Source organism: Syngnathoides biaculeatus, chromosome 11, assembly GCF_019802595.1.
Source record: "Syngnathoides biaculeatus isolate LvHL_M chromosome 11, ASM1980259v1, whole genome shotgun sequence".
Lineage (NCBI taxonomy): Eukaryota > Metazoa > Chordata > Actinopteri > Syngnathiformes > Syngnathidae > Syngnathoides > Syngnathoides biaculeatus.
Window position 1 is genome coordinate 12,576,170 of NC_084650.1, and position 25,992 is coordinate 12,602,161.

General features: G+C 44.9%; 1 protein-coding gene across 3 annotated transcripts in view; it reads right to left on the reverse strand.

Annotated features, from left to right (window-relative positions):
* Positions 1-19,164: 19,164 nt before the first annotated feature.
* fgf13a (fibroblast growth factor 13a) overlaps positions 19,165-25,992 on the reverse strand; it is a 45,609-nt gene continuing 38,781 nt past the window's right edge. For all 3 annotated transcript variants that reach the window (XM_061835826.1, XM_061835824.1, XM_061835825.1), the window contains 2 exons: positions 24,850-25,048; positions 19,165-20,333 (listed from right to left, as the gene is read on the reverse strand). In XM_061835826.1, the coding sequence (XP_061691810.1) occupies positions 20,197-20,333; positions 24,850-25,048 (336 nt within the window). In that variant the 3' untranslated portion in view covers positions 19,165-20,196. The remainder of the gene's footprint in view (positions 20,334-24,849; positions 25,049-25,992) is intronic.

Sequence of the window (25,992 nt, forward strand, 5' to 3'; positions counted from 1 at the left end):
ACGCTCATTCCACCGTAGCCTTGAAATCAGTTGCCGTTTTTCAGCGTTTCCTGATTTTATTGAGTCGCACGTTTAACCTTTCGAAAAACCTCACAGCACAGCACCAAACAATAGCGTGATAAAATGTTCTACAACAGGGGTGTCGAGTTTGTTTTCGTCACAGGCCACATGGTAGTTATGACTACCCTTGGAGGGCCGTTATGACTGTGGAATTATCATCATATATCACACATCCATCTGTATACACAAGAAATTGATGAAAAACTAGTTGGAAAATCAGAAGCCTGTCAACGTAGGCAGCGTCCCATTTTTGGGACATCATCGTTTTCTCGCATTATATCCTTCAGTGTATCAAAATATTTAAGTGTTTTAAATTGATTCTGATTCTGGTTTTTGGGACGATCTACTGAGAAAACCCAAGTACCCTCTCGCGGACGGCGTCCCATTTTTGGGACAAGATTATAAATGAGTCAAGTTATCATACAACTTAACCACAAACGAAAAAGAAGTGTTGCTGTATTTCCTCGATTGTGGCCTGTTAGGAGACTTTTATCTCAATAAGGCAAAAAAATTGCCACCCTGTCCATGAATGGGTTTAAAACTCTTACTTAAACTTAACTCCTACATTTCTTTTCGAAGCAGGATTGATGATAATGCTTCCAACATCTCAAAGCTATTATGTTGAAACACGATTAGCAATTTTGCTTTGCTTTTGCGGGCCACATAAAACGATGTGGCAGGCCAGATCTGGCCCCCGAGTCACCAGTTTGACAAAAGTCTTTTATTATAATGATGGTCTCATCTCGAATGGTCTTCCTCACCTGTTTCTTTAACCCCAAAGTTACGGCATAATTCCGTTCCAAAAACGCTGCCGTCATTGTCGTGCCTGTCACTACGTGGTGCTGGCATAGGTACACGAACAAAGATCCATCATTTGTAGTCAATAAATAATTTGGGGACCAATAAGGTGACACTTGTGAGATGCTGCGGCACAGTGCTTGGAAATCATCTTCATAATTTGCACGTCTTCTAATCATCCGACGGCAGAATCCGTCACCATTTTCCCCCGGAAGCCATGATTACCGCAAGAGAACTTAGCGTATCCAGCCCCACTGTTCCGGCTTAGAGAACCTATTTATTGATTGCGGGGGACGGGCACAGATGGATCAGCCATTAAACTCGAACGCGTCCTTTCAATAGAGGCCGAACACAATACTGTACTTGCCGGAGCTTGAGGGTGAAAAATGAGCGGTTGTGTTTGGAGTAATACGCGGCGAGGGAAGCGGATATACTCACTCTGACAGTCTGTTGCAATAGTAGCCTCTTGTGGAACGATACATTTCAATCGACTGTTTTATTTTACATAAGAACTGATAAGTTGTTGCTGTTTCAGGTCTTCCAGAAACGAAGAAATGTTGCTCATTTTTCTTGGAGCACGCCATTTGGTCATTCCAGATAACTGCAGAATGATTAGGAGCTAAGCGTTTGTCTTTTTACAACGTTTCTTTTGGCTTGTCCCGCTAGGGGTCCCCACAGCGTGACATCTCAGATGAATGCTCATATTTGTTTGGGACGGTTCTTACGCCGGATGCCCTTCCCGACGCAAACTCTCTCGGAATGGCTCATTAAGAAGCATATCAAGGTTCTGGCTTGGCCTAGCCAATCTCCAGACCTAAACCCAATAGAAAATCTTTGGAGGGAGCTGAAACTCTGTGTTTCTCAGCGACAGCCCAGAAACCTCTATGATCTAGAGAAGATCTGTGAGGAGGACTGGGGGAAAACCCCTCCTGCAGTGCGTGAAAACCTGGTGAACAACTACACGAAACGTTTGATCGCTGTAATTACAAACAAAGGCCGGATTTGTACTGAAGACTATTTTACTTTTATTGCACTTTCATTATTTGCTTAAATATGACCTTATCCATTTAATCAACGGATAAAGTGTTGCCCATTTGCTAATCAGACAAGGATGTGTTGTGGAGCCGGTGGTTGTCCTTGATCTTTGTACGCAGAAAACCGCCTGGCGCCATCTTGCCGTGGAGACGAACCACCCCAGATGAGGAGCGGAAAGTTACCATCCCGGCCCAGGATCTGACCGCAGGGGGGCAGCTACTTCTACCATGAACCCGTACATATAAAAACCTTGTATTACTGGGCAGCTTTTGTCTTCTTCTTTGGCTATCCTGCCAGAAGATACACGTCTTGTGTGAGGCAGATATGTAGATAAGACCCGGACGTCTGTCCTGCACATTCCTTTGTAATAAATCCATTTTGCTGTTAACTTTTTCTAATCATTGGTCTTATCTTACTCGACTCGTGAACACACGTAGGGTCCAAAGTCGCAAATCCCTACAGTACCAATGATTAACATTGGTTTTCTCAGGTGTTCAAATAATTATTTTCTTCACGGTACATGAAATGCTGTGGCTTAATAATGGCAGGGAAACTCTTCCCCCAGACGACCCGTACGACATAAACAGCCGACGTCGAAACATCGCTGCTGCGCGTGTCTTAGATCTGGCTACTGTGGCCGAGGAAGTGGCCTCTCGTGCCAACAAGTGGTGATGGATAGGGGTGCTCTCAGACCGCCTGGTGGGCCGCAGCAGGGGGCTATGTAAAGGTGAGGTTCTGGGTGTCAGGGCCCACAAAGCGGACCCCCTGGGAGAGTAATCGCCATGAGGCCAGCCCCAGTCCCACAAAGACACGCCTCTCAAGAGACATGCCTGTGCCTTTGTGCTCGTCTCCTCTCAGTGTGCGCTCCCTCGCCGGGGGGGCTCAAGAGGCACAACGGGGTGCCCATTAAGCCATTAGCGTTCGAAGGGGGGGGGGGGGGGGGCCGCAACCCTGACAGACTCATACACAAGCAAGCCATAATATGTACTAGGCGACGTGTACTGTAAGAACAGGATGACAAAGTATTGGAACACTTTTTTTTCAGCCTTCAGTCACCGAACTAATGGGGTCAGGACATGAAAACGAGGCATTAGCATGTTTTAGCAACTGAACTTCAGTCAGGATAACGTCTTCAACAACTTAAAGGGTAAATGGAGTGCTTTGCATGAACAATGTATCCAACAGGTCATGTAATATGTAATAATAGTTTAGAGAAGATTTTTATCGACAACCTTTTGACCCTGAAATTGTAAATAATGTTGAATATTCGGATGGTTCTTCGAACAGGAATGACGCGGAGTCTGACGAGCGAGCCGAGCTTCGGCGTCCGCTCGTCAGACGTCGTCATTCCCGTCCGGAGAACCATCCGTCGCTGCCGGGGGGCTTTGTTTACGCTTAGGTCCCGAGCGTAGGCCTCTGACTGGTCAAACTTCGGCGTCATTCCACCTGAATATTCAACATTATTTACTGCCACAGGTTCAAATATGTATGGAAGTATTCCTCCGTCTTCCCGATCAACCGATACTTTTATTTCTTCATCAGATGAGGATAAATCCAAGAAATCAGCGCTGGTCACAATGTAATCGAGCCTTTGGTGCGGCACCTTACACGTCACATCCGCGCACGTACGTCACGTGAGTTGCGAAAATGGCAGCACCCCTGAAAATTCAGAATTGTTGATAAAAATATTCTCAAAACACTATTAAATGAGAGAGGATTTAACATCACATTGTCAAAATAGAGTACATTTTACATGATTTTTTTGGATACATTGTTCATGCAAAGCACTGGATTTCCCCTTTAAGCGGCTATATGGCGACCGCTCGTGTTGCTTGAGCACAAGCGTTGATGCTAATGACCACCTGTTTTGGTTTGTTTCATCCCCCCAATGAGGTTAATTGTTTATTTATCTACTTATTTATCTAATTTTAGGGGACAATAAATGTCCTGTAATGACATGTTTATTTTTAAATATGAAGTATGTTAGAAGAAAATTGTGTATCATGAGCTAAGTCACTTTTGGAGCTACAGTGTTAAACAGTTTGTCACCATTTTTTCTGACTTTTCGGGTGTGGCTGAAACGGTACCACGTGACCCACTTCGGAGTCGGGTGTGAGTCACCCATCCCTCGCTACATGAGAACATGAGCCATTGTTCACAAGAGCGGTTACTCGGTGCAGTCAGGATGTGCAGTTAGCTAGCTAGCTACGCCGACGTCACAAAAATGCATCGTGTCTTCAGATCGTTTGGAACGGCTGCTTTAGAGTGCCTCGTTGTCTTGACGTGGACAGGCCCAAGAATGCTTGGTGGCTCATTTGCCAGCCGCCAGAGTCTTTAAACGGGTATATTTCGGGTGGCTCAATCATGTTATGATGCTAAACAAAGTAGCATCCATTTTTCAGGGTCATAGCGCTAGTATTGGATTGACGGCTAAGCGCGTTTTTCCCTTTTCAAAACCTCATTTTACACAAGGGGTGTGAAACATTCATGTCACGGACCAGACGGTAGTTATAGTTTCCCTCAGAGGGTTGTTATGAAATCACATGAAATGTTTGAACTAGTTTTGGAATTAGAAATCAACGGTAATGGGTTTTTCAAATATTGTTCGGGTTTGGGAACACAAAAATGCTCGCAACGCCTCAATGTTCTCATTTCTGATCTCGCAATTGAATTAGCAGCTGTGAGCGAGCAAGGCCTCGACATCCGCGGGAGGTCATCCGAGTCCGACACGATGAAAGCTGTTGCTGGCGACCGCTCCCTTCTTGCGTCATGTTCACTTACGCAGTTCGTCTCTCTTTTCCGCCGCGAACGCTCGGCACGGCGCAGGCCTGTCCTCTAATTGGAAACAGAGCCATCTTGCCGGACCTTAATTGCGGTCGCCTTGGCAACCGCACAAAGAGAAATGATTCAATGGTCGACTCGTGACTGATTTGTGGAATAGTAATGAGCAGCACGTTATTTAATGATTAATTCGAGAGAAAAAAAATGAATCTGTGATCATCGCTTCATGGGATGTGCTTTCACCCAAAAGATGAAACGTTTTTCTGGGTGAGGAGTCTGTAAGCAAGTTTTCAATTTCTTACTGCCAAGCTATGTTTAGATGTGTCTTCGAGGAGGTCTGCGAAGTCACAGAAGTTCACAGTCGTGGGTTCTGTGATCCGCCGGTTATTCCTTCCAGCTGCCTCCTCTGCTCGGCTTTTGGAACACCGTGCGCGTGCACCTGCAGCAGAAAGCCAAATTCGGAGCTTTCAGTCCATTTTCCAGAAGTCTTTTTGCTGATATCTTACAACATCATTCGTTGGCAGTTGTTCTCAAAGTCTTTCTTCTTCTTTTTCTTTCGGCTTGTCCCGATTAAGGGTCACCACAGCGTGTCATCTTTTTCCATCTCGCACATCTTCCTCCCTAAAACTCAAAGTCTTCATGTCTTCCCTCACAACATCCATCAAGCTTTTCTTTGGTCTTCCTCTCGCTCTTTTGCCTGCCAGCTCCATCCTCAGCACCCTTCCACCAACATACTCACTCTCCGGCCTCTGAACATGTCCAAACCAACGAAGTCTGCTCTCTTTAACCTTGTCTCCAAAACATCCAACTTTGGCTGTTCCTCTAATGAGCTCATTTCTAATCCGATCCAACCTGTTCACACCAAGCGAGAACCTCAACATCATTTCTGCTACCTCCAGTTCTGCTTCCTGTTGTTTCTTCACTGCCACCGTCTCTAATCCGTACATCATGGCCGGCCTCAGCACTGTTTTATAGACTTTGCCCTTCATCCTAGCGGAGACTCTTCTGTCACATAGAACACCAGACACCTTCCGCCAACTGTTCCACCCTGCTTGGACCCGTTTCTTCACTTCCTTACCACACTCTCCATTACTCTGTATTGTTGACCCCAAGTATTTGAGGTCATCCACCCTTGCCATCTCTTCTCCCTGCAGCTTCACCCTTCCCCCTCCACCCCTCCCATTGACGCACATATATTCTGTTTTACTTTGGCTAATCTTCATTCCTCTCCTTCCCAGTGCATGCCTCCATCTTTCCAATTGTTCCTCCGCCTGCTCCCTGCATTCACTGCAGATCACAATATCATCTGCAAACATCACGGTCCATGGGGAATCCAGTCTAACCTGGTCTGTCAGCCTATCCATTACTACCGCAAACAGGAAGGGGCTCAGAGCGGATCCCTGATGCAGTCCCACCTCCACCTTAAATTCTTCTGACGCACCTACAGCACATCTCACCGCTGTTCTACTGTCCACATACCTGTCCTGTACTATTCTAACATATTTCTCCGCCACACCGGACTCACGCATGCAGTAGTACGACAGTTCCTCTCTTGGTTGTTGCAGTTGTTCTCAAAGTAGTTCATTTAAGAGGATTTTGAAGGATCCACGAAGGCCAACAGAATCTCGTGTTCTGTAATAATAAAAGCACAGAAAAGTGAGTAGAAAAATGTCAAGCAGAACTGCGACTTTGACGCAAATGTTTTTTTTTTTTTTTTTTTGCTTTCATTCTAGCTGACCGTCTCTCGCCACCTCAAAGGTTGACCGACACAATGCGGCCCCACTGATTGGTCAGCTTGCAATCTTTATGTTATAGTGAATGGCAATCAAAAGAAAAGGTCTTGATCCCCCGAGAAGAGTGAGCGGAATCTGTATTCCACTTTCGACCCTGCCTTGAACCTCACGATGGCCACCTCCCTGCAGCCTTAAATAAGATAAATAAGAGGTGTAAATGATGGAAGAACACATGACACATTGGCCCTTTCTTTGTTCACCGCGATCTGCCACATAAAAGGCGCGAAGCGTAATAAAGCGCGATCGCGTCCCCGCAGAGCAGCCCTGCGCTGAGGAAGGATGTGACACACGTGGGCGACGCCAGGTGCCTGCGTGTTCTCGGAAGCCCGCGTTGCTCCATCTGCCGCCGTTCGCCGAGCGTCCGCCAGCCGCCGCCGACCCAGCAACACCAGCCGTGACTGCTCCGCTGCCATGGCAACTTGCTGCCTTCTGCGGGCCGCCCAGAAAGACAGGCCGTGCTCCTCTGTCTCCTCCGCATCTTCTCACCGGCCGCGTGTTGAATGATGTCAACTTTGTTTTTTTCCCGAGTGTTAGATTAAAATTTTTCCTGCTCGTACTTGAGCTGTCTTGCGAACATTTGTTACACAGTACTGTGCAATGTTGGAGACTACATTTGCATAAATCATATGGATTCTGTCAGTACTTGTTTTGCACTATGAATGCATCACACACGCCTTCCGAGATGCTACTAAATAAAAATCTCTTTTACAACATTATTTGGAAATTACAATCTCCTATCCTCAGTGACCTGTTTTTAGGACGGTTCCCTGGGCAGCATGTTTACCCTGGTTATTTGTGACCCTCATGAGGTCACGCAGGGTAGAACATGGCTGGATCGATAAAAACCTGGATGAGAACCCGCAGCGAACGGCAAAATAAAATGTGAGCCAAGATGGCTGTTGATGTTTGTTGTTCTATTTGTATTGTGTACGCTGCCGCTCAGTCCAAAGTCAGCTGGGACAGGCTCCAGCTCATCCACCGGGACCTGAATTAGGATAAATGTTAGGTTTAAACCCAATTTATGGATGAATTATGCAAATGAAGGGACAAGAAAGGTCTTCAATTTAGCCCGGGAAAACGCGGTTTTGGCTGACCAGCTGCAACTCCAACGCTTTGTGTAGACTGCGACAGTGCCTTCGCGCAGATTTGATGTTGACACTCACTCGTCCCTACCCCACAAGGAAAATGATTCTTACCAAGACGTTTTCTTGTCCCTCGGCTTTCCGTCAACCTTCAGATCCCAGTTTGAGAGCTCGAGGACCAGTCCCTTAGCGGGTCTGTGTCACCGTGGCCACTGTCTTCCTGGAGGTCGACTCTGAAACTGGGATCCTCAGGTATGTCGGAATCCGGCTCGAAGGACCAAGCAAATGTTGGCTTTAAACCCAACCGCTGGAGGAATTCTGCAAATGAAGGGACAAGAAAGGTCTTCAATTTAATCCGGGAAGACACGGGTTTGGCTGACCAGCTGCAACTCCAACACCCATTCTGAGTCAGCCTTATCGGTGTCCCCCTTTTTATTAGTTTCTCAAAACAAAGGGTCACAACAAATGGAGGAACAGATGGCAACACCAACATAAAGACAAATACGAAAGTAAACATTTCTTCAAAGCTGCATCATTATCATAATAATACTGCGAGAGATCAGCAGGTTTCTGATTTACGGCGTGTTTATGGTGTTGAGGAGCATCTGCTTTGAAGTCAGCAAGTGGTTGCATCACTCCTCAAGGTGTCGCTGGGTCACACGCTGGGTCACAAAGAGAATGATTCGGGCAAGGATGATATAAACCAATACATGATAAAATAATAAATCTAACAATAAGCATTATGGGAAACTGACGGATCGATAATATACGTAAAGCGTCAATCTGGAATGGTCGGACATTGATTGATCAATCCGTGTTGCAAACACTCGGGCTTCCGTTTGCAGCGCCGACGTGAAGAAAAAAAGATGGCTGAGGCACAAATCTAAAAAAAACAAGACCAGAGCGATTCTGTCTTGAAAGGGCCATCGTGGTTAATTGACAGGAACGTGTGCTAATCTGTCATCGTAGGTGCTAGCAGCTGGCGAGCAAAAAAATAAAAATATTCCTCCCGCTCACACAGACAGCAAAGCTTGATCGCGCCGTGATCGGTGATGTCACAGCGAGTTGTCTCGCAACAGATGCGAGCACTGCTGTTACTTCACCGGCTCCAGCCAACATAAAAAGAAAAATAATAATAAAAATAACACACCGACTGGCCAACAACAGCGGCGTCATTTTTCTGTCAGAGGTGTGACTCAGTTTTGAGTTGTGCTCGTAAACAGATCCGACGAAGCAAGACGAACTTGGATAAATGCGAGAAAGAGAAGAATCTTGGCAAAACAAGCTCATTCATCAAAACTCTGCGATGTGGCCGCGGCACAAATATGAGATATGGACTTGCTTTTACATTAACTTCTTGGGGCGTTGCCCACGATAAAAAAACAAATGTATAAATACAAAACAAATCATCTTATTAGCAAGCAGACTGAGGGCGTCAAGAAAATAGAACGCTGGAGCAAAGCGGAGACTGTGCAGGAAAATATTGCAGAAATACATGAAGATAATGTTGCAATATTTCCATCCATCCATTTTCTTTTTCCCTAGGATTGTTTTAGTTTTAGTTGCGCTAGTCAAACGTTAAGTGAGCTTCATGTCAGTTATGCATTCTTCTGAGAAGGGAGAGACAAAACAGAAACTACATATGAAAAAAGTGATTATGAATTTGTCAATAGAGCAATTCAACCTACCGGATTTTCCGCACTATAAGGCACACTGAAAATCCTTTGATTTTCTCAAAAGCCGACGGTGCGCCTTATACTCCGGTGCGCCTTATATATGGATGAATCTTGAGCCTTTCGTGCAGCTCCATCTAACGGATGCATAACGTAACCCCAGCCTCTACTGTAGCATCTATTCTATGCGCCTGATAATGCGGTGGGCCTTATGGATGAAAAAAGTATTAAATTGGGCCATTCATTGAAAGTGCGCCTTATAATGCGGTGCGCCTTATAGTGCGGAAAATCTTGAGCGTGAAACAGCAAATACTGCATTTGTCAGAACTGGGCAAGATTGAACGACTCAACTTCAAACTTGCTTAATCCGAGTCTTGACTTGACTTGCTTGGAATGTCGTGTGGACTCGACTTTACTCAACGGTTTTTGCCACAGTGACTTGGGACTTGCATGAAACCTGAAGCTTAAGACTTGAGACTGAGCTGTGGGAATCATTTTACAAGCGGTAGATCTTGAGACTTTTTTTTTTTTCTATTCATTGTTTTTCCGCAGTGATGTTCTTTGTTCGGCATATATCACGCAGCACAATCTGAAGCGTCATCTTGTTTCTCTTGATGTCATCGCTAGTCAATCCCTTTTCTGCCACCCGGGGGTATCCTGCCGTCGATAGTTCGAAAACATTCCGTAATGGCCTGCAGACCTGTAGATATGTACGGCAGCTGTGAATGAAGTTTAATTGAATACCGTCTTGTACTTCACAGAGGGGCAGCGGAAGCGTGCTGGGCTCGTAGCCCAGAGGTCGACGGATTGAAACCGTACCCTGGTATCAGGAGCTGGTTTCTGTCATTTAAAGTGTTGGGCAGTTGTGGCCCAATGGTTAAGATCATGACCTGCCACCGTTGGGGACTAAAGCTCAAGAGCCTGATTGGACCATCCCTGGGACTCATGGCTGTGTTGTCATTGAGCAAGGCACTGACACCCCAGACGTTTCAGCTCCGCCCTCCTCCAATGTGTTCCACTAACGTCTGTGTGTGTTCACTGTGATGTGTAAAACGCAGAGAACAAATTTCATGTGCAGGAAAGCATGTTCACGACAATAAAGATGACTCTTCTTCTTCTTCTCATGCATTTATGCGTCCCTCCGGGCTGCTAGCTCCACATCACTTAGAGAGCTGACAGCTGGGAAATGATATCGACACTGTGGTCCATCGGCGCTCGGTGCCAAGTGCACTATCCGCTCTAACCGCGACATCCACTACGGACGTGGGCAACAGCAACGGATTAGACAAGGAGGCGAAGGTGTGCTCAAGACAAAGCAATTTCCACAACAGCACGGGGCGAGGCGCCCGTCGACGGGATGAAAGACGACGGCGGGGAAGGCGGGGAGGCTCCGTGCCGCAGGCGAAGAGAAAGCGAACAACGGAAAGTGGCCTCCAGATGACAGCGAGAGAAAGCGGAGCAGAGAGCCACCGGGGAAGTGAGAGGCCGTGTGTAATCGTGTGGAAGGTCGAGGCGGGAGAGCGGCGTAATCGAGGGATGCGGAGAGAGGAAGAGGAAAAGGAAAAGACACTCCATTGCGGGAAACTGAAGACATTCCACAGTGTGCTGTTGTTATATAAACAGAACGAGTGATTGTAAAACGCTGTTGTCTGTATTTATGTGGAACAGTGCATTTGAAAAATACTATCTTTGGAAGGTGGGATCCAAAACATTTTAATCATCCTCTGATGATTGATGACTTGAAAATTCGGATTGCTTCCATCTGCATCAACTATTTAAGAAAAACAGAGGAAAAATATCCATCCATCCAATTGCTTCGCTCCTTATCCTCACAAGAATCGTAAGAAGTGCCGGAGCCTATCCCAGCTGTCAACAGGCAGAAGGCGGGGTACACTCTGAACTGGATGCCAGCCAATCGCAGGGCACAAGGAGACAAATGACCAATCGCACCTCAGGGCAATTTAGAGTGTCCAATTGATGTTACATATTTTTGGGATGTGGGAGGAAACCGGAGTGCATGAGGAGAATATGCAAACTCCACACAGGCGGGTCCGGGATTGAAACCGGGACCTCAGAACTGTGAGGCCGATGCTTTACCAGCTGAGCCGCCAGCCGGCAGAAAAATATCATATGCTTACAAATTTGGAGCTGATCCCTCAAATGACATCATTGAAAAAAAGCAAAAATAGACTCGGAGAAATGTCAAGATCAAGATGAACATGATTCAAATAAATCTAGATTATCTGTGACTCCAGTATATACAATGAATATCTCTTTGTCTATCAATAAAAATGAATCAATGTTATCTTGGCAAAGGTTTGCTCAGGCAGAAATGGGACGGCTGCTTGCTTCTTCAGCAAAGCGTTATTTGGCTTTGCGTCTCAAAATGAAATGACTTTGAGGATAATACAGCAAAATCCAAATTCTGGACTGCTCCTCTGAAAGGGGACGGAAAGAATTATTATCATTTATGTTCAACTGGAGAAATGGACCCTCCAAAGAGAAGAGGAAGATGATACAGATTTTGTATTTCATCTGTCTGGTGTAACCCTTGAGTTGGGTTTTCAACGTCAGCCCCCTTGTGCACACAGGCCATCTATTTTGTTTTGTACTTCTTTATTTTGGGGTTATTCGCGTCGACACTTTTCCACAATAATTCTCACTGAATGTTTCTCCCTTGGTTTAATAAATTCTTGTTCATCATCCATTTCTTAGTTGTTTGCTGTGTGGTTTTATTCTTGCTCGTAGGTGCCGTATGGCGGCCAGATGCACTTGTCAACAAGAAAAAAGAAAGTGACCGCCACACCTAAAAATCTAGACCTGGGGAAGCCTTTTGGATTAAACCAAAACATAATCAACAAACACGAGTCTGATTTCCTGCATTTCCCCGATACGGCTCACCATTACTGGGATAACCGAGAATGTACTCAGACGTTTTGCAGGTGGCGGTAAAGTTTTTTTTTCTCCAGCGGTGTGAACAAAGCCTGAGGAACAACTGGAGGGAAACAGTTTTCCACACTTATACCCTCACCTAAAAGATGGCGGCTGCACTGTGGCACAGCGGGAGGGCAGAATGCATTCACGCGGCAGAGTCTCGATTAATAATTGATCGGGCCGCCGCTTGCCTGTCGTATTGGATTCATGCAAGCTGACGGAGGTGAGCGCTGCTCGTCTGCTGCCTTCCCCCCCCCAGTTACGTAAGCGCCTGACCTCATCCGTCGCAGAGAGTTGGGATTCCCTCCTGCACACGGCGAACAGATGGAAGAGAGCCGGGGTGGGAGCATCGGGCCGCGTTAGGAAGAAAACAGGTGATGAAAAGCTAACCCGTGGCGTGGTTCTAAAAATGCGCTAATAGCAAACAACAAGAGTGAAGGGGTTGAACGAGTGTGTGTTGACGTTGCAGTCTGCTCAGTCGGACGAGATGAAAAAAAAAAAAAAAAAAAAAAAAACAGGGTGGGGAAAAACGAGTGGTTCCTCCAGCCCCGAGGGATCCACTTGGCTGCGCGGCAGCGTTTACCGCATGAAGCAATTCCAGTTGGAAGCAACCGAACACAAGCGTATTGAAGAGTTGTTCTCTTGCATAACGACACCTCAAAAGAAATGCAAATTCTCCTGTGACAATGTGAAGTTTCCGTTGGGGGCAATTTAGCTTAATATTGACAAACGAGCTCTGGATGAAATGACACAACGTACAGTTACAGCATACGTCGGGTGAGGTCAAGTTTTTTTCTGTAGAGTCAGATACGATTTCAGTGATAATCAAACAATTTACTTATTTTGCAGCATAGAATATTAGAAAAGGCTTGATCTAGTAATATTCCTCTAAAAGGGAAGATTAATGCCATCCGGGTCCTGCTGGGATGGAGCATGGACTGCATTGCTTGGAGAAGGCAAAAACAGATATTTTAGATCCACTCAGTCCAATTCTTGTTTTGTTTTTATTATTCCAACCAATTCCCATCTCAAAGATTGGATGGGAACACTCCTAATTAATAATGGTATTCATCATTTTTTTTGCTCATTCGAAAGGAAGGGCTAACAAAATGAATCTGTAGTATTTTTTTTTCTAAAAATCCCTTGGACAACTGAGCAGTGGATTTTTTTACATGATGTATTTTCAGACCAGGTTATTGAAATTTTGTGCAGCCAAAATATTTAAAGAAGTTCCATTTCATTTTCTTTTCAATTTTCAAATGTTACCTCTGGACGGATCTGTAAAATGATTTGAAAGATCGCGTTTATGAGAACAAGTATCTGACAATCGGAGATTTGAAGATTCTAGGGCACCATGGTGGACATTTGGACCACATTTTGGAAAGGGGAAAAACTCGAGAGATCGCATGAACTAATTAGAATTTTTATTGAATCAACCTAATTTGTGCAACAAATAAAGAATTCCATCTTCGGTTTTAGAAATCTCAGCCACCCAAGATCACCCTTGGTAGGTGTGGTTTAACCAAATTTCTGACTCGATAACTTAGTCTTTAAAATTTTGAAATGGTAAAATCATTGCTTTCCCCATTTCTACTTCCCCACCAGTCTTTGTTTGATTGATGACAATGAGACCCAAAAAGACGACTTCTCAGCGTGGCCACTGTGCAAAGTCACACTATCAACACGACTTTGGCTTGTTTGAAATGCAACTGACATAGTGACAACAGACACTCACTGATCTTTCCGGTGCAAAAAAGACGGAAAAACGAGAAGGCAGCTGATTGAGCCGCTTTTCTTATCCGACTGATGTCATCTGCGCTTAGAACAGGCTTGATTTAAAGAAAACATACAGAACATTACAGAAAACGATTTGAATTCAAATAGTTTGGTCTTTGAGTAGCCGACGCGATTCCAGTCAGTCAATCAATCAGTCCAAAGAGGAAGAGCTTCTAGCTGTTTGCCTCTGACATTTAATAATCCTTCTGGGAGTCATGCATCATTAATGGAGCAGAGAAACTCTCTCACTGCAGATTTTTACCTCCACTGGCCACAGTACAACAGTCTCTTGTCTATTATTTGCACCGTGGAATTCTTTTGTATACAAATCACATTCAATGGCAATGTGCGACATTAATGCTCATCTCTGGTAAAGCATGAATAAATAACTACTACCCACTGTCCTCATGTCTTCCCTCACAACATCCATCAACCTTTTCTTTGGTCTTCCTCTCGCTCTTTCGCCTGGCAGCTCCATCCTCTACTCTCTGGCCTCTGAACATGTCCAAAATCATCGAAGTCTGCTCTCTCGAACCTTGTCTCCAAAACATCCAACTGCGGCTGTGCCTCTAATGAGCTCATTTCTAATCCTATCCATCCTGCTCACTCCTAGCGAGAACCTCAACATCTTCATTTCTGCTCCCTCAAGTTCTGCTTCCTGTTGTTTCTTCAGAGCCACCGTCTCTAATCCGTACATCGTGGCCGCCCTCACCACTGTTTTATAAACTTTGGCCTTCATCCTAGCGGATACTCTTCCGTCACATGGATGAGGTCAGGTCCCGGGGACGGTAGCTTTAGCAGCGATTTGCAGACTTCCCTCTCCCCAGCCTCTTCATCCAGCTCTTCCGGGGATCTCCCGAGGTGTTCCCACGCCATCTGAGAAACGTAATCCCGGGTCATCGCTGGGGTCTCTTTCCAGTGGGACCTGGCTGGAAAACCTCACCAGGGAGGCGAATCCGGCTCAGATGCCCCGCCCACCCCATCTGGCTCCTCTCACTGCGGAGGATCAGTGCCTCTATCCTGAGATCCTCCCAATGACCGAGCTTCTCGCCCTAACTCTAAGGGAGAGTCAGGCTCACCCTGCAGAGGAAACTCATTTCGGCCGCTTTTATCCGGGACCATGTTATTTCGGTCGTGACTCACCGCTCGTGACCAAAGGTGAGGGGAGGAACGTATGTGGGGGGGAAAAAAAAAAAAAAAAAAAAATCAACGGTAAACACGAATAGTTGGAATGGCATATTTAAGTTCTTCAGTCAAGCAATGACATACAGTCAGTTGATGTGTGTGTCACACCTTTGTTATCTGCAGCCACACTTTTTATTTTTTTATTACGCGGGGAATCAACGGCGTGTGAGTGAAAGGGGCAGACGACAGTTTCTCTAAAGGAGGGCGGAACACTCGCGCGTTTGCATCTCCGTGTTTGAACCAGGCAGACTATGTAATGAATTGGACTGTCGCCGCCTAATGAATGGAGTCTAGAGACGGGGGAGAGGAAATGAAGGGACTGGGGAGATGTCAAACTACATGAACGATGAAGTAGCTCATATCGGGGCCAATATTACAGCAGCCTATTAGTTCTCCTGTCTCTGCTGGCGATGGGCGTAATGAGGCAGTCTCCAGAGACCAAATTGATGCCTCCACTGTCTCCAACCTTTTGAGGAGGAGGAGGAGGAAGAGGAGAGGCTACGCCAAGCTGTGCAAAGGGACATTTAGCAGCTATGTTTTCACTCGTTTATTATTGCCTCCAGCACAGAGGTGATGTTGCCACCGCCATTTCTTTGGGTGTCGCCGTCATTTTCCAGCGACTAAAATCTATGCTGCGCTCATGGAGAGGTGCGGTCATTTCTCACACGAGAACTTGTCACATTTTGCTGTCATTTTTTTCTGCTTTTGTTGAATAAAAAAAAAAAAAACATTTTTTCCTTCAGAGAATCAATTTAAAAGTAACTTAAAACACCGTGGGAACCTGATTCAGAAATGTGTTTCGAAATACAGTTTACATGTTTGACGTATAAAGTACATGTGAAACTCATTTTCTCCATTTTGCTTTACCTCCTTTTTAGTGATAGATAAAATTGGGCCCTGTGACGCACTTGGGCCTGGAATGGGCACCCTTACCTATCCATACAAAAACTTGAACAACTTCATCTGCATCAGCAGCTATCCAACGCGTTTGCAACATGCTGTTAGCTAGCTAGCTATGCCTAAACATTTAAATCAGATCATCTCGTGGCTGCTTTAGAGCCCCTCGTTGTCTTCCATGCATGTCACCCAAAGAAAGTAACAGCAAAAACGAGTGCGATGGGGTTGCGATGGATTTTTTCTTAAATCCAATTGGATAGCCTTTGTGACCCTTACACTTGTGGGTCCCTTCTGACCATCTTCTTGTCAGCCATAATCACACACACGACATGGGGAGCAAAGTGAAAGAGCAGTGAGGGATTACAAAAAAAAAAGTCCGACTTGACGGCCAGTGTGTAGAACAGGGCTTTGAGCTGGCGTGATTGTTTTAGAGCGCCTTGCTGTTGCGGGATGGAAAAGCGAGTAGTGGCGATTTGATGGTCCATTTTTGCACACATCATATTCACACCTATGGATAATTTAGAGCCTTCACTGTTACATGATTTGAGAATGTGGGAAGACGCCCGAGTACATTATGTCCTAACCACTCGCCTACTGTCACAAATGTAAATAGAGTTGAAGCCAGAAGTGTGCGTACACCATATAAGGAGACATGCACTTTTTATTCCATTGTTCAACATGAAATCAAATCTTGTATTAGCTTAATTAGGATGAACAGAATTATTTACATTTGCTAAATGCCAAAATAACGAGAAGGATTTTTTTCCAAGAGAATTTTCATCACGACTAGAATTTTAGGAACGCACTGCAATGCTTTTAAAATGCCCGATTAAATATGAATATATTGTTGACAGGCGGATAGTGTATGCAAAGTCTTTTTCGTGTCTTTTTCAAAGATGTCGGAAAGCCTTCTGTATTTTTCAGTGCATTCTCTCTGCGCTTTTCCTCCAGCCCTACCTATTTCATCTCATTTTGACATCCTTTTCCCTCATCATGGCTGACATTTAGAGTGGGCCGTCCACCCGAGGAGACTCATCACGAGCAAAACCCCCAATTAAAGAAAGTGCTTTTCACTGTGACGACAGACGGAACACGGCGACCTTATTACCAAAACTTGACCTCCTTTACGTTTCTCGCCTCATCACTGCGACGGCGAGCCGCCCAATCGCCGACATGCATTGTATCCTCCCCTCTTGGATTTTTAAGTAGCACTCAAATTTCATTCTCCTAATTATTATACGAGACAGCGAGCAACGCTGTTGCGTGGAGACGATATTGGAAAAGAGTTACTTTGCGTATAAAAGCGCAGAACACAAGGTCAAGCTCTGACTTGACTTTGGGAAAAAGTTACAATGAATTTTATCACAAACAAATATTCTTTCTTTTAATGTTCACATGGTTGCCATCATAAAAAGTTATGGCAAGTGGCAATGCGTAGGGAATGGTGACACTGGATTCTTACAGCTTGAAATGGGGGTCAACTAATGTCACATAACTTTCACTGTATCTATTTTTCTTCCAGTTAGATTTATTATTTTATCGTGCACATCCTTTCCCGAATCATTCTCCTTCCGAGTGGCTGTCTGACTCGGAGTGTGACCCAGCTTGCTGACTTCAAAGCAGATGCTTCTCCACACCATAAACATGCTGTAAATCAGAAACCTGCTGATCTCGAGCAGTTTTATCAGGACCATGCTGCAGCTTTGAAGAAATGTTTACTTAAGTATTCATCTTTGTGTTGGTATTGCAATCTGTTCCTCCATTTGTTTTGTAATCTTGTGACCCTTTGTTTTGAGAAACTAATAAAAAGGGGGACACCGGTAAGGCTGACTCAGAACGTGGTTTGGAGCTAGAGCTGGTCAGTCAAACCCGGTTCTCCTCATGAGCCAAATTGAAGATCGCTCTTCTCCCTTCATTTGCATAATTCATCCAGCAGTTGGGTTTAAACGTGTTCTTCTTTTAACACTCCTTCTTTTCTTGCGATATAAGAAAACAAAAAGTCACAAGTCCTGTAGCAGCCCTGCAGATATGCCACATGAATTGGAGCTAGTTTTGCAAATTCCGAACAAACGCGAGTCTGTGAATGTATCTGAATGTGACTGGATGAGCGAGTGGCCGAATGTGATTGGACGAAAGAGGGTGGAGCCAGTGCAACCGAGGATCCATTTTGAGGTGCACGCAACAAGTTGATGGCTGAAAAATCCCCCCCAAAACGTACCAACAACGTCACCGATTAGTCAAAATCAACTCGACCATTATCACCTTCGCCTCGACTATAACACCCGAATAGTTTCCAGGAAGATTTCTGGTTACGGGTTCGCAAACGCAAAAGAATGACCCTGTGATATCACATTCAGTTAGAGGGTGCAACACAGGCACTGTAATAAGAAGTAAATAAGAAGTTGCGACACATTTTAAAAGTATATCTTAATATAAACCTTTTATTCAGTGCATTTTTTTGTGTGTATACAACAAATAATAAACAACTGGAAGTCATCAGGCAGCCCGGGCATGTGCCTGCGTAATGTTGTTTGATTTATCCTGGTAGATTGGAACATATGATCCAATACGGGGTAATTACATACAGCCTACATCATGCAGCTCTAGACCAGAAAGTCCCCTGCGTTCTCCCATGCAACAGATAGATTCAACGAATACAAACCGCCTCTCGAGGGAACCGAGCACAGGAAGTTCTGCAAAAAAGCACGTACCGGAAAGAAGTAAAATGTAGCTTCAACGGACACACAAAAGGGTCCTTTTTTGTATATCAGCGTGTTGTACATGCCCTGTGCAAGAGAGGGAAGATGTCAATTTATGAAGCCCACCCCACCCATTTTTTTTAATATATATACCTTTACAAACATGACATCCCTATAAAATGTTAAGCCACCTAAAAGTCCACAGTATTGTTTTTTGTTTCGTTTTAAATATAGATAGAAAAAAATCATCACCACAACAAGTTACTCAAACATATAACGAGCATCCTGGGAAGCCATATTTCTATGGTCAGTGAGAAGAAGATGACCAAAAAAGAATGACCAGGTGGAGTTATGACACAAGCACGAAAAAAAAAAAAAAAAAAACCCACGAGGATAAGAGACAGACGTCGTGACAGAACAAGGAGAGAACGGGGGGGGGGGGGGGGGGACAGCGAAGTCGTTTCGTATCTCGGCCATTGAGCGGATCCTCAGAAAAAAACATTGATCACTCCAGTGTGACTGACATCATCATTTTTGTAGCCATGTTAGCACAAGTCCAAAATAAACGTACATTGAGGAGTGAGGGGAAGAAGAAAAAAAATGAATCCAGCTTTGCCTTCATACTGGCATCGTCGACTTAAAGGGACACTCTTTCGTTCAGTCTTTGGTTTGCTGGAACCCCGTTCAACAGTGCGACCAAAATACCGAACAATGTCGAGGGTGGGACAACAAGAGGCGACAATGAGAACCGGTCGGGAAAAAAAAGTGAAATGAAAACGTTCTTGGCTAATTGTGAAATTAGCAGAAAGAAGGGCAGCTGTGGCGTCTCTTAAAAAGGGAAAAGTTAAAGAGCCTCCACGCTCGGACCTCACGTGACGGGTCCGACGAGCGTAGGCTTGGCTTTCCCCATGCTCGAGAGATCAGTCTCGGAGCACGTGCACTAGGACGCAAGGAGAGCTACTGTCTGGCTGGGGCCTCGGGTCACCGGCGGAACCGGGTCGGGCCACGCCAGGGAGTTTATAGGCTTTGTATTCACAGAAGCATGGACGAGACAGAGATCAGGGCTTGCCTCCGAGACCCACACCTGGTTGTCGGGAAAGCCCAGCGACCCCTGCCCCTGACTGATGGATGCGCAAGTGCTTGTTGTCTACATGAGCTCAGAAGTGTTTGTGTGCACAGGAAAACAAGAAAAGTCAACTAATAGATGAGCTAACTGGTGAGGAAATAGTAAAAAGATTAGCCCAAAAAAGAGACTAACTTTGTGTCTCGGATGGTTAATGTGCCATGACGTGTCTCGCTATTAATGCCGTTGTTGGAAGTCATGAGCAATGCACCGAAGTGTGTTTTAATTGTAGGTAATGACGTTTTTCTACTGCAGGTGTTAACGTGTGGTATGTTGCTTAACTGCTGATTCTAGAAAGGGTCTGCATGGATTCACGCTCTGTTGGAGGTAAGGTTTCAAGGTTGATTCTGGCAGGCGGCGCTACGTCGACTCGTTCTGGCTCACAGCTTTGCCGCCGTTCAGCATCGCGGAGGCGCTCCGGCTCTTGGTGGGCGTGCCGCTACCGGAGCGGGAGAATTCCGTTAGGTCGTGGAGGGATGGCTCTCTGTACATCGCCACTGTGGAAAGGGGGAGAGAATGGCGGATGACCAAAACAATTCCAGGAGTCGACACTTTGATGTGTTGGTGTAGGAACCAAGTAAGCAGAGGCTAGAAATTGGATGATACTTGGTAATACAGCTCTGCACTGACAAAACACTCCTGGACTGCCGCAGTTTTCATTTTCTGGAATCCATTTGGGATCAATGGCACGTCTGTAACATCTTCACCCACTCACAGTTGTAACTTCATCTGACTTCAAACAGATGAAAATTTGAAGACGCACCAGCGTGCTAAATGTGACACAAGTAGTGCTCGTTGTTTAGTTGGCCCCCAAATCCCAAAACCCCGAACCTAATCTAACCTACATTGTCCCACCCCTAACTGAGAATATAAATTCCCCTAAACTACACCCTGATCCTACCCCTAAAACTGAAGCTAAGCTTTTGATTGATTACCCAAGCCAAACCCCCGATTACCCTACTTAAAGACCCCCCACCGCCACCTTAACCAATCCCCCGTTTCTTGCTTCTTAAAAAGAAACAATAATGTAGTTTTTCTTCAAGAAAATGTTCTCTGCCTCGTTGCCACGTGTCAACGTTCCTGTGCCTCATAGTCAAGTCTTGTTTTATCATGTAGCATGTTTTTGCTTTGTTTCGTGCTTTTTGGACCGTCCTTTTTTGCCACGCGTTGTTGTCTTTTTGGACTGCCTTCATGTGTACTGACCTCTTCCTGGATTAAGCCCCCATTCTAAACCACGTCCTTGCCTGGAAGTCTTGCATTTGGGTCCGACCTCGTGACAATGCCATCTTAAAATGAATTTCAAATGAAATTTTCCCCTCGGACCGAAGTCATATCTTAACGTTCCCCTTAAACTAAAGCTCAAGTCAAACCCTAACCGTCACAATTCCAATAAAAACAATCACAGGAGTAAGCCTTATCCTTTCATCTTACCTAAATGGTACCTGAACTAAAACCCCATGGCTTTGGATTAAACCATTTACATTAAATTTAACGTAAAATTTACCTCTATCCTTAATCTAAACCCCAAGTGATTGACACTAACCCTAGTCCAGCCCTCCCCCAAATCAAAACCTTAACACCTTACTTAAAGGTCAATTTCATAAAAAAAAAAAGAAAAATCCTCCATATTGGCTAAAACCTCCCCCTTTCCTCTGCTTGGTTGACTTAGTGTAAAAGACCCGCTTATGAAAGCACAGGCGTTTGTTATGTTGACAGCACTGGCTCCGGATCGGAGAGGTAGGCCAAAATCTCCGCCGGTGACGTAGTTAAGGTCAAGAAAGACGCATCACCTGATTTGGGCGCTCCTAGCAGAAAAAAAAAAATGTCTATAAATCAAGGAATGCTTGGACCATTTTAATTTAACAATTACTATGGCACTATAGAGCTAATTTTATATCCCTATTTAAACATTTTGGTTTAGCAAAATATGCCTGCATTGAATTACAATGCAAATCCTTATTGTTGACCTAAACCCATGCCTAAATTTTAACCTTAGTACCTGAACCCAAACCAAAAGCCCAATCAATCTTAATTCATAAATTCAATCCCTACTCTTAGTAACATTAACCTAAACCTTGACCCAAACCCTATGAACCCTAAATCCACCCCCTTCGTTTTAACTCCCAACATTGACTCAGACTTTTGTTTGTAAATTGGATTATAACGTACATGAGAAAAGGTAATACAAACGCATACCCCACCGTGTGACAGTCAAAGATAATCTTACAACACATTTCTTTGAAGATGTATAAAAAAAATCATGCAAACAAGCTCCTATGATTCAGGACGTGACTCATAACGTCTGCATAGAAACCAAAGCGATGATCTCAGAAAGGGTCCTGCACGAGGCCGACTCGCCGCAAAGTGCTGAATCAAGACGTCACAGCGGATCAAGTTGGCGCTGCACTTAAAAACAAATCCCGTATTCACAGCGTTGCATTATAAATTCAGCGTTTGCATGTGCTCCGCCTCTGCTGTGTGTGCAGCATTCGCCCAATTTGCTTCTCAGCAGCCACCGTGAGACAAAAAACTCTGTCATCTAACGTCCGCAGTATTTGGTTTCGGGACGTTGTCGACATCCTAGAAGGCTATTTTGGCGTTCGTCCCTAAGGGAGGCCACGGCGGAAACAACTTTGCACAGCTTCAGTTTTAGTTTGTCCTGACAACGCGGTAAACACATCAGCCGGTGAATGCATTTGACTGTGCTGTGCGCTGTGCGTGTCTCGTTAGCCAAACGGGGATAAAATGGCGGCAAGTGACCTCGGCACTCAAACGCCAACGCTTCTATTTGTTTCCAAAGTATTAACAATGCCTAAGGACCGTAAATCTTGTTGTTCACCACCATCTTAAATATTTCAGCGACTTATTAAGCTGCATGTGAGGGGGGAAAAATATTACAAACAGCTCTAAATATGATCCACTGTTGTTCTTCACCACTCAAAGAACAATAAACAGTTTTATGATCATTTTTTTATGAGTGCTTTGACACAGCTCCTGCATCGAATCTCATTCGATTTTTGCCGGTTAACTTCATCCGGCGATGACGTAAACCGTTCACATGAAGATCTGGGACATGATCGGTGTGAAAAAAAGATGAAATAATAGCAGCTGTACTTGCCTGATCCAGACTTGAGTCTCAAATAAGTGGAACCAGAAGAAGAAGAAAAAAAAACAGGAGGGGGGAGCAAGGGAGTCAGAGCTCGAAGGGGACGATGCCAGCCATTAAATAATTAGTGCCCTGAAACGGCACGGCCACTTAATCTTGATCAACTCATGGGAGAGATTCACTTTTATTCCTTCACAAACTACAGTACATGAAGTATCACGAAATACATTCTTCATGCAGTAACAGCAGAAGAAATATTAGTTGGACTGGGAAAGAATCACTTTCTTCCCCCTGAAAAGTGCGAATTTCCTCTCTGACAAAATGCAGACCCGGCCAGGCAATGGCCCTCGTCCCGCTTCCAAGCCTCCGTCTCACCTCAGTGTGTTCTTTTCCTCACGTCGTCCTCTCTCAGCATAAAGCAGGACGGCCATCTGTGGCTGTTGATCCTTAAGTGAACGTGCGAGCCCCGGGATGGCCGCTTAAATGAAAGCGAAAGGCTATTACGGCGCTCCCAAGGGCCGCACGCATGGATTCCTGATGAGAGGCCGAGCAGAAGCGATTCGACAACGCCTACAGCCCAAGAAGCCGTTTCATGAAGTCGTTTGAGATTAGAACACCGAGGACGAGGGGAACAGGACTGCTTGCGTGGAAAGGGATGATTTATAACCCGCCGGTTGATTGACACATCCCAATAAAAACAGAACATTTTTGTTCTTTTGACGAAAGGAAGTCATACAATGAAGCCGTCAATGTTTTTATGATGAATGTTCTACAAAGTTCTTTGTCTTAATTCGGGGTGTACATAAAAACCAGGGACCGTAAATCAAAAACATAATTTCCTTTAACCATTAGAGGTCTGTTCATAGACTATTATCCCCTCATTTGATGTTATTTGATGATTCGAGATGGAGTCCAAATGGTGCGTAAAAACAACCCCATCTATTGTGAAACAACGCTTGAAATGTAGCACCAGGTTTGTGAAATGCGTTGCGGCACGACGGGTCGACATCCCGGAAGGCGCTCGTTTTGCTGTACAAACATCCTCTTGTGAACATTTCCCAGCGCATTTCCCGTGCCTATTGCCGGTTCAGCATTTAAGTATTGCTTTTCTGTCATCGTGGTGCGGAGGAACTCAGTTAAAGTGAGTTGAAGCGCTTCATATAGCCAGAACAAAGTGCTTTTGGCGCCATGTTGTGGCATCTTGGTGGCAAGGAACTATGCGTAAGTGAGTTGCAGATGTTTATTCAGACAAAACTAGAGCTTTGTTAGGAATGATAGTGTCCACCCCCTTGTCAATCGTGTTAGGAATGGTACTGTCCACCCCCTTCTCAATGGTTTGTTCCAGTAGCGTATGCGGAAGCGCGGGAATGTTATGCGGAGAGCCGTGACTTAATACAAGCACTACTGAGCATTCAAAGCCGTCGCACGTCGTTTTTGTTGATACGCGCACATAAACGAGCTTTGCCACCATTTGTGGTGTCTTTGTGCCAATTATGTTCAAATGAATTTAGGAGCTTAATTTAGACAAAAAAAAGTGCTTTGCTGCCATCTTGTAGCAATTTTGAAGTGATTTCAGCAGCTTCGTTTAGACACAAGCAGTGCTTTGTGGCATTTTAGTGCCAAGGAACTATGTTGAAGTGAGTTGAGGAATTTAATATCGACAAAAGTCATGCATTGGAAATATAAGACTATAGGAATATAGGAAACATATGAAATGATCAACCTTTTGTGGATGGATCACTTACTCAAAGATTTTTGGGTTTGCTACCTATCTGCCACGAATACTACATATATACTACTGTGTGATTTACAATGTAAAAACTACTGAAAATCTTTTGGATCAGTACTTCTATTGAATTTGATCGACAACTTGAACAGTGAACGATTATTCCAATGGATTTTCTCACCTTTGAGAGGTTTGGGCAGGAAATGGGCAGCCGGCTTGTTCTTCTTGACGTGGTTGCCCTTCATGATTTCTCCCTCCTTGTTCAGACCAAGGTACCAGCCCCTGCCTGACTGCTGCTGGCGGTAGATCATGGAGGAGTACGTCACGTAGTAGTTCTCGAACACTGACTCCTTGAATTTGCATTCCGGCGTGAAGTGTTCCTGGAGAGGGGGGGGCGAAGCAGAACAATTTTTACAGCCTGCGTGAGCGCAAACAAAATGAGGAAAAAAAAACCTCAATCGAGAGTGCAGTGAAGCTTGGTCACATCATCACAACATAGACAAGCGCATTTGCAATGACGCTACTGCGCTATTCATTGCATTTGCAGCGTTGCAGCGCAGATAACACAAAAATGACAGATACAGATGAGCATTAATAAAACATAGAGTAGAGATAATGACCATATTCTCATATTGCTCTGAGCTGTTAATTATGCATGGCTACTTCATTGTGATTCAGCCCCACTGAATTTTACATTTCGCAGGACAGGCTAATTTAGCTTTATATGACACGTCCATGTCTTCGTTTGTCTAAGACCACACATGAAATACTCCATTGTAGTCGGTACAGGTTGTGATTATCAACGAGCTCACTCGAAACTAAAAATTCCACATGTGGTTTTCCAAGATTTCCTCAAACGAATCAAAAACTGATTAAAATTTTTGTCAAGCAATTGTATCCATCCATCTATTTTCTTCGCCGCTTATCCTCACAGGGGTCGCGGGGAGTACTGGAGCCTATGACAGCTGTCAACAGGCAGGAGGCGGGGTGCACCCTGAACTGGTCGCCAGCCAATCGCTGGGCACATCGGGACAAACAGCCGCACTCACAATCACACCAAGGGCCAATTTAGAGTGTCCAATTAATGTTGCATGTTTTTTGGAATGTTGGAGGAAACCGGAGTGCCCGGAGGAAACCCACGCAGGCGCGGGGAGAACATGCAAACTCCCAAGCAATTCTAATCCTTTTAATTTAAAATTCACATGCTCAAAGATTTCAATTGCCCCCCCCCCCCCCCCCCACGCTATTCATGCAATGGACAATGCCATCTTTTTGCACATGTGAAGACTTGATTCAGGAAGACACGTGTGGGAAAAAAAAAAAA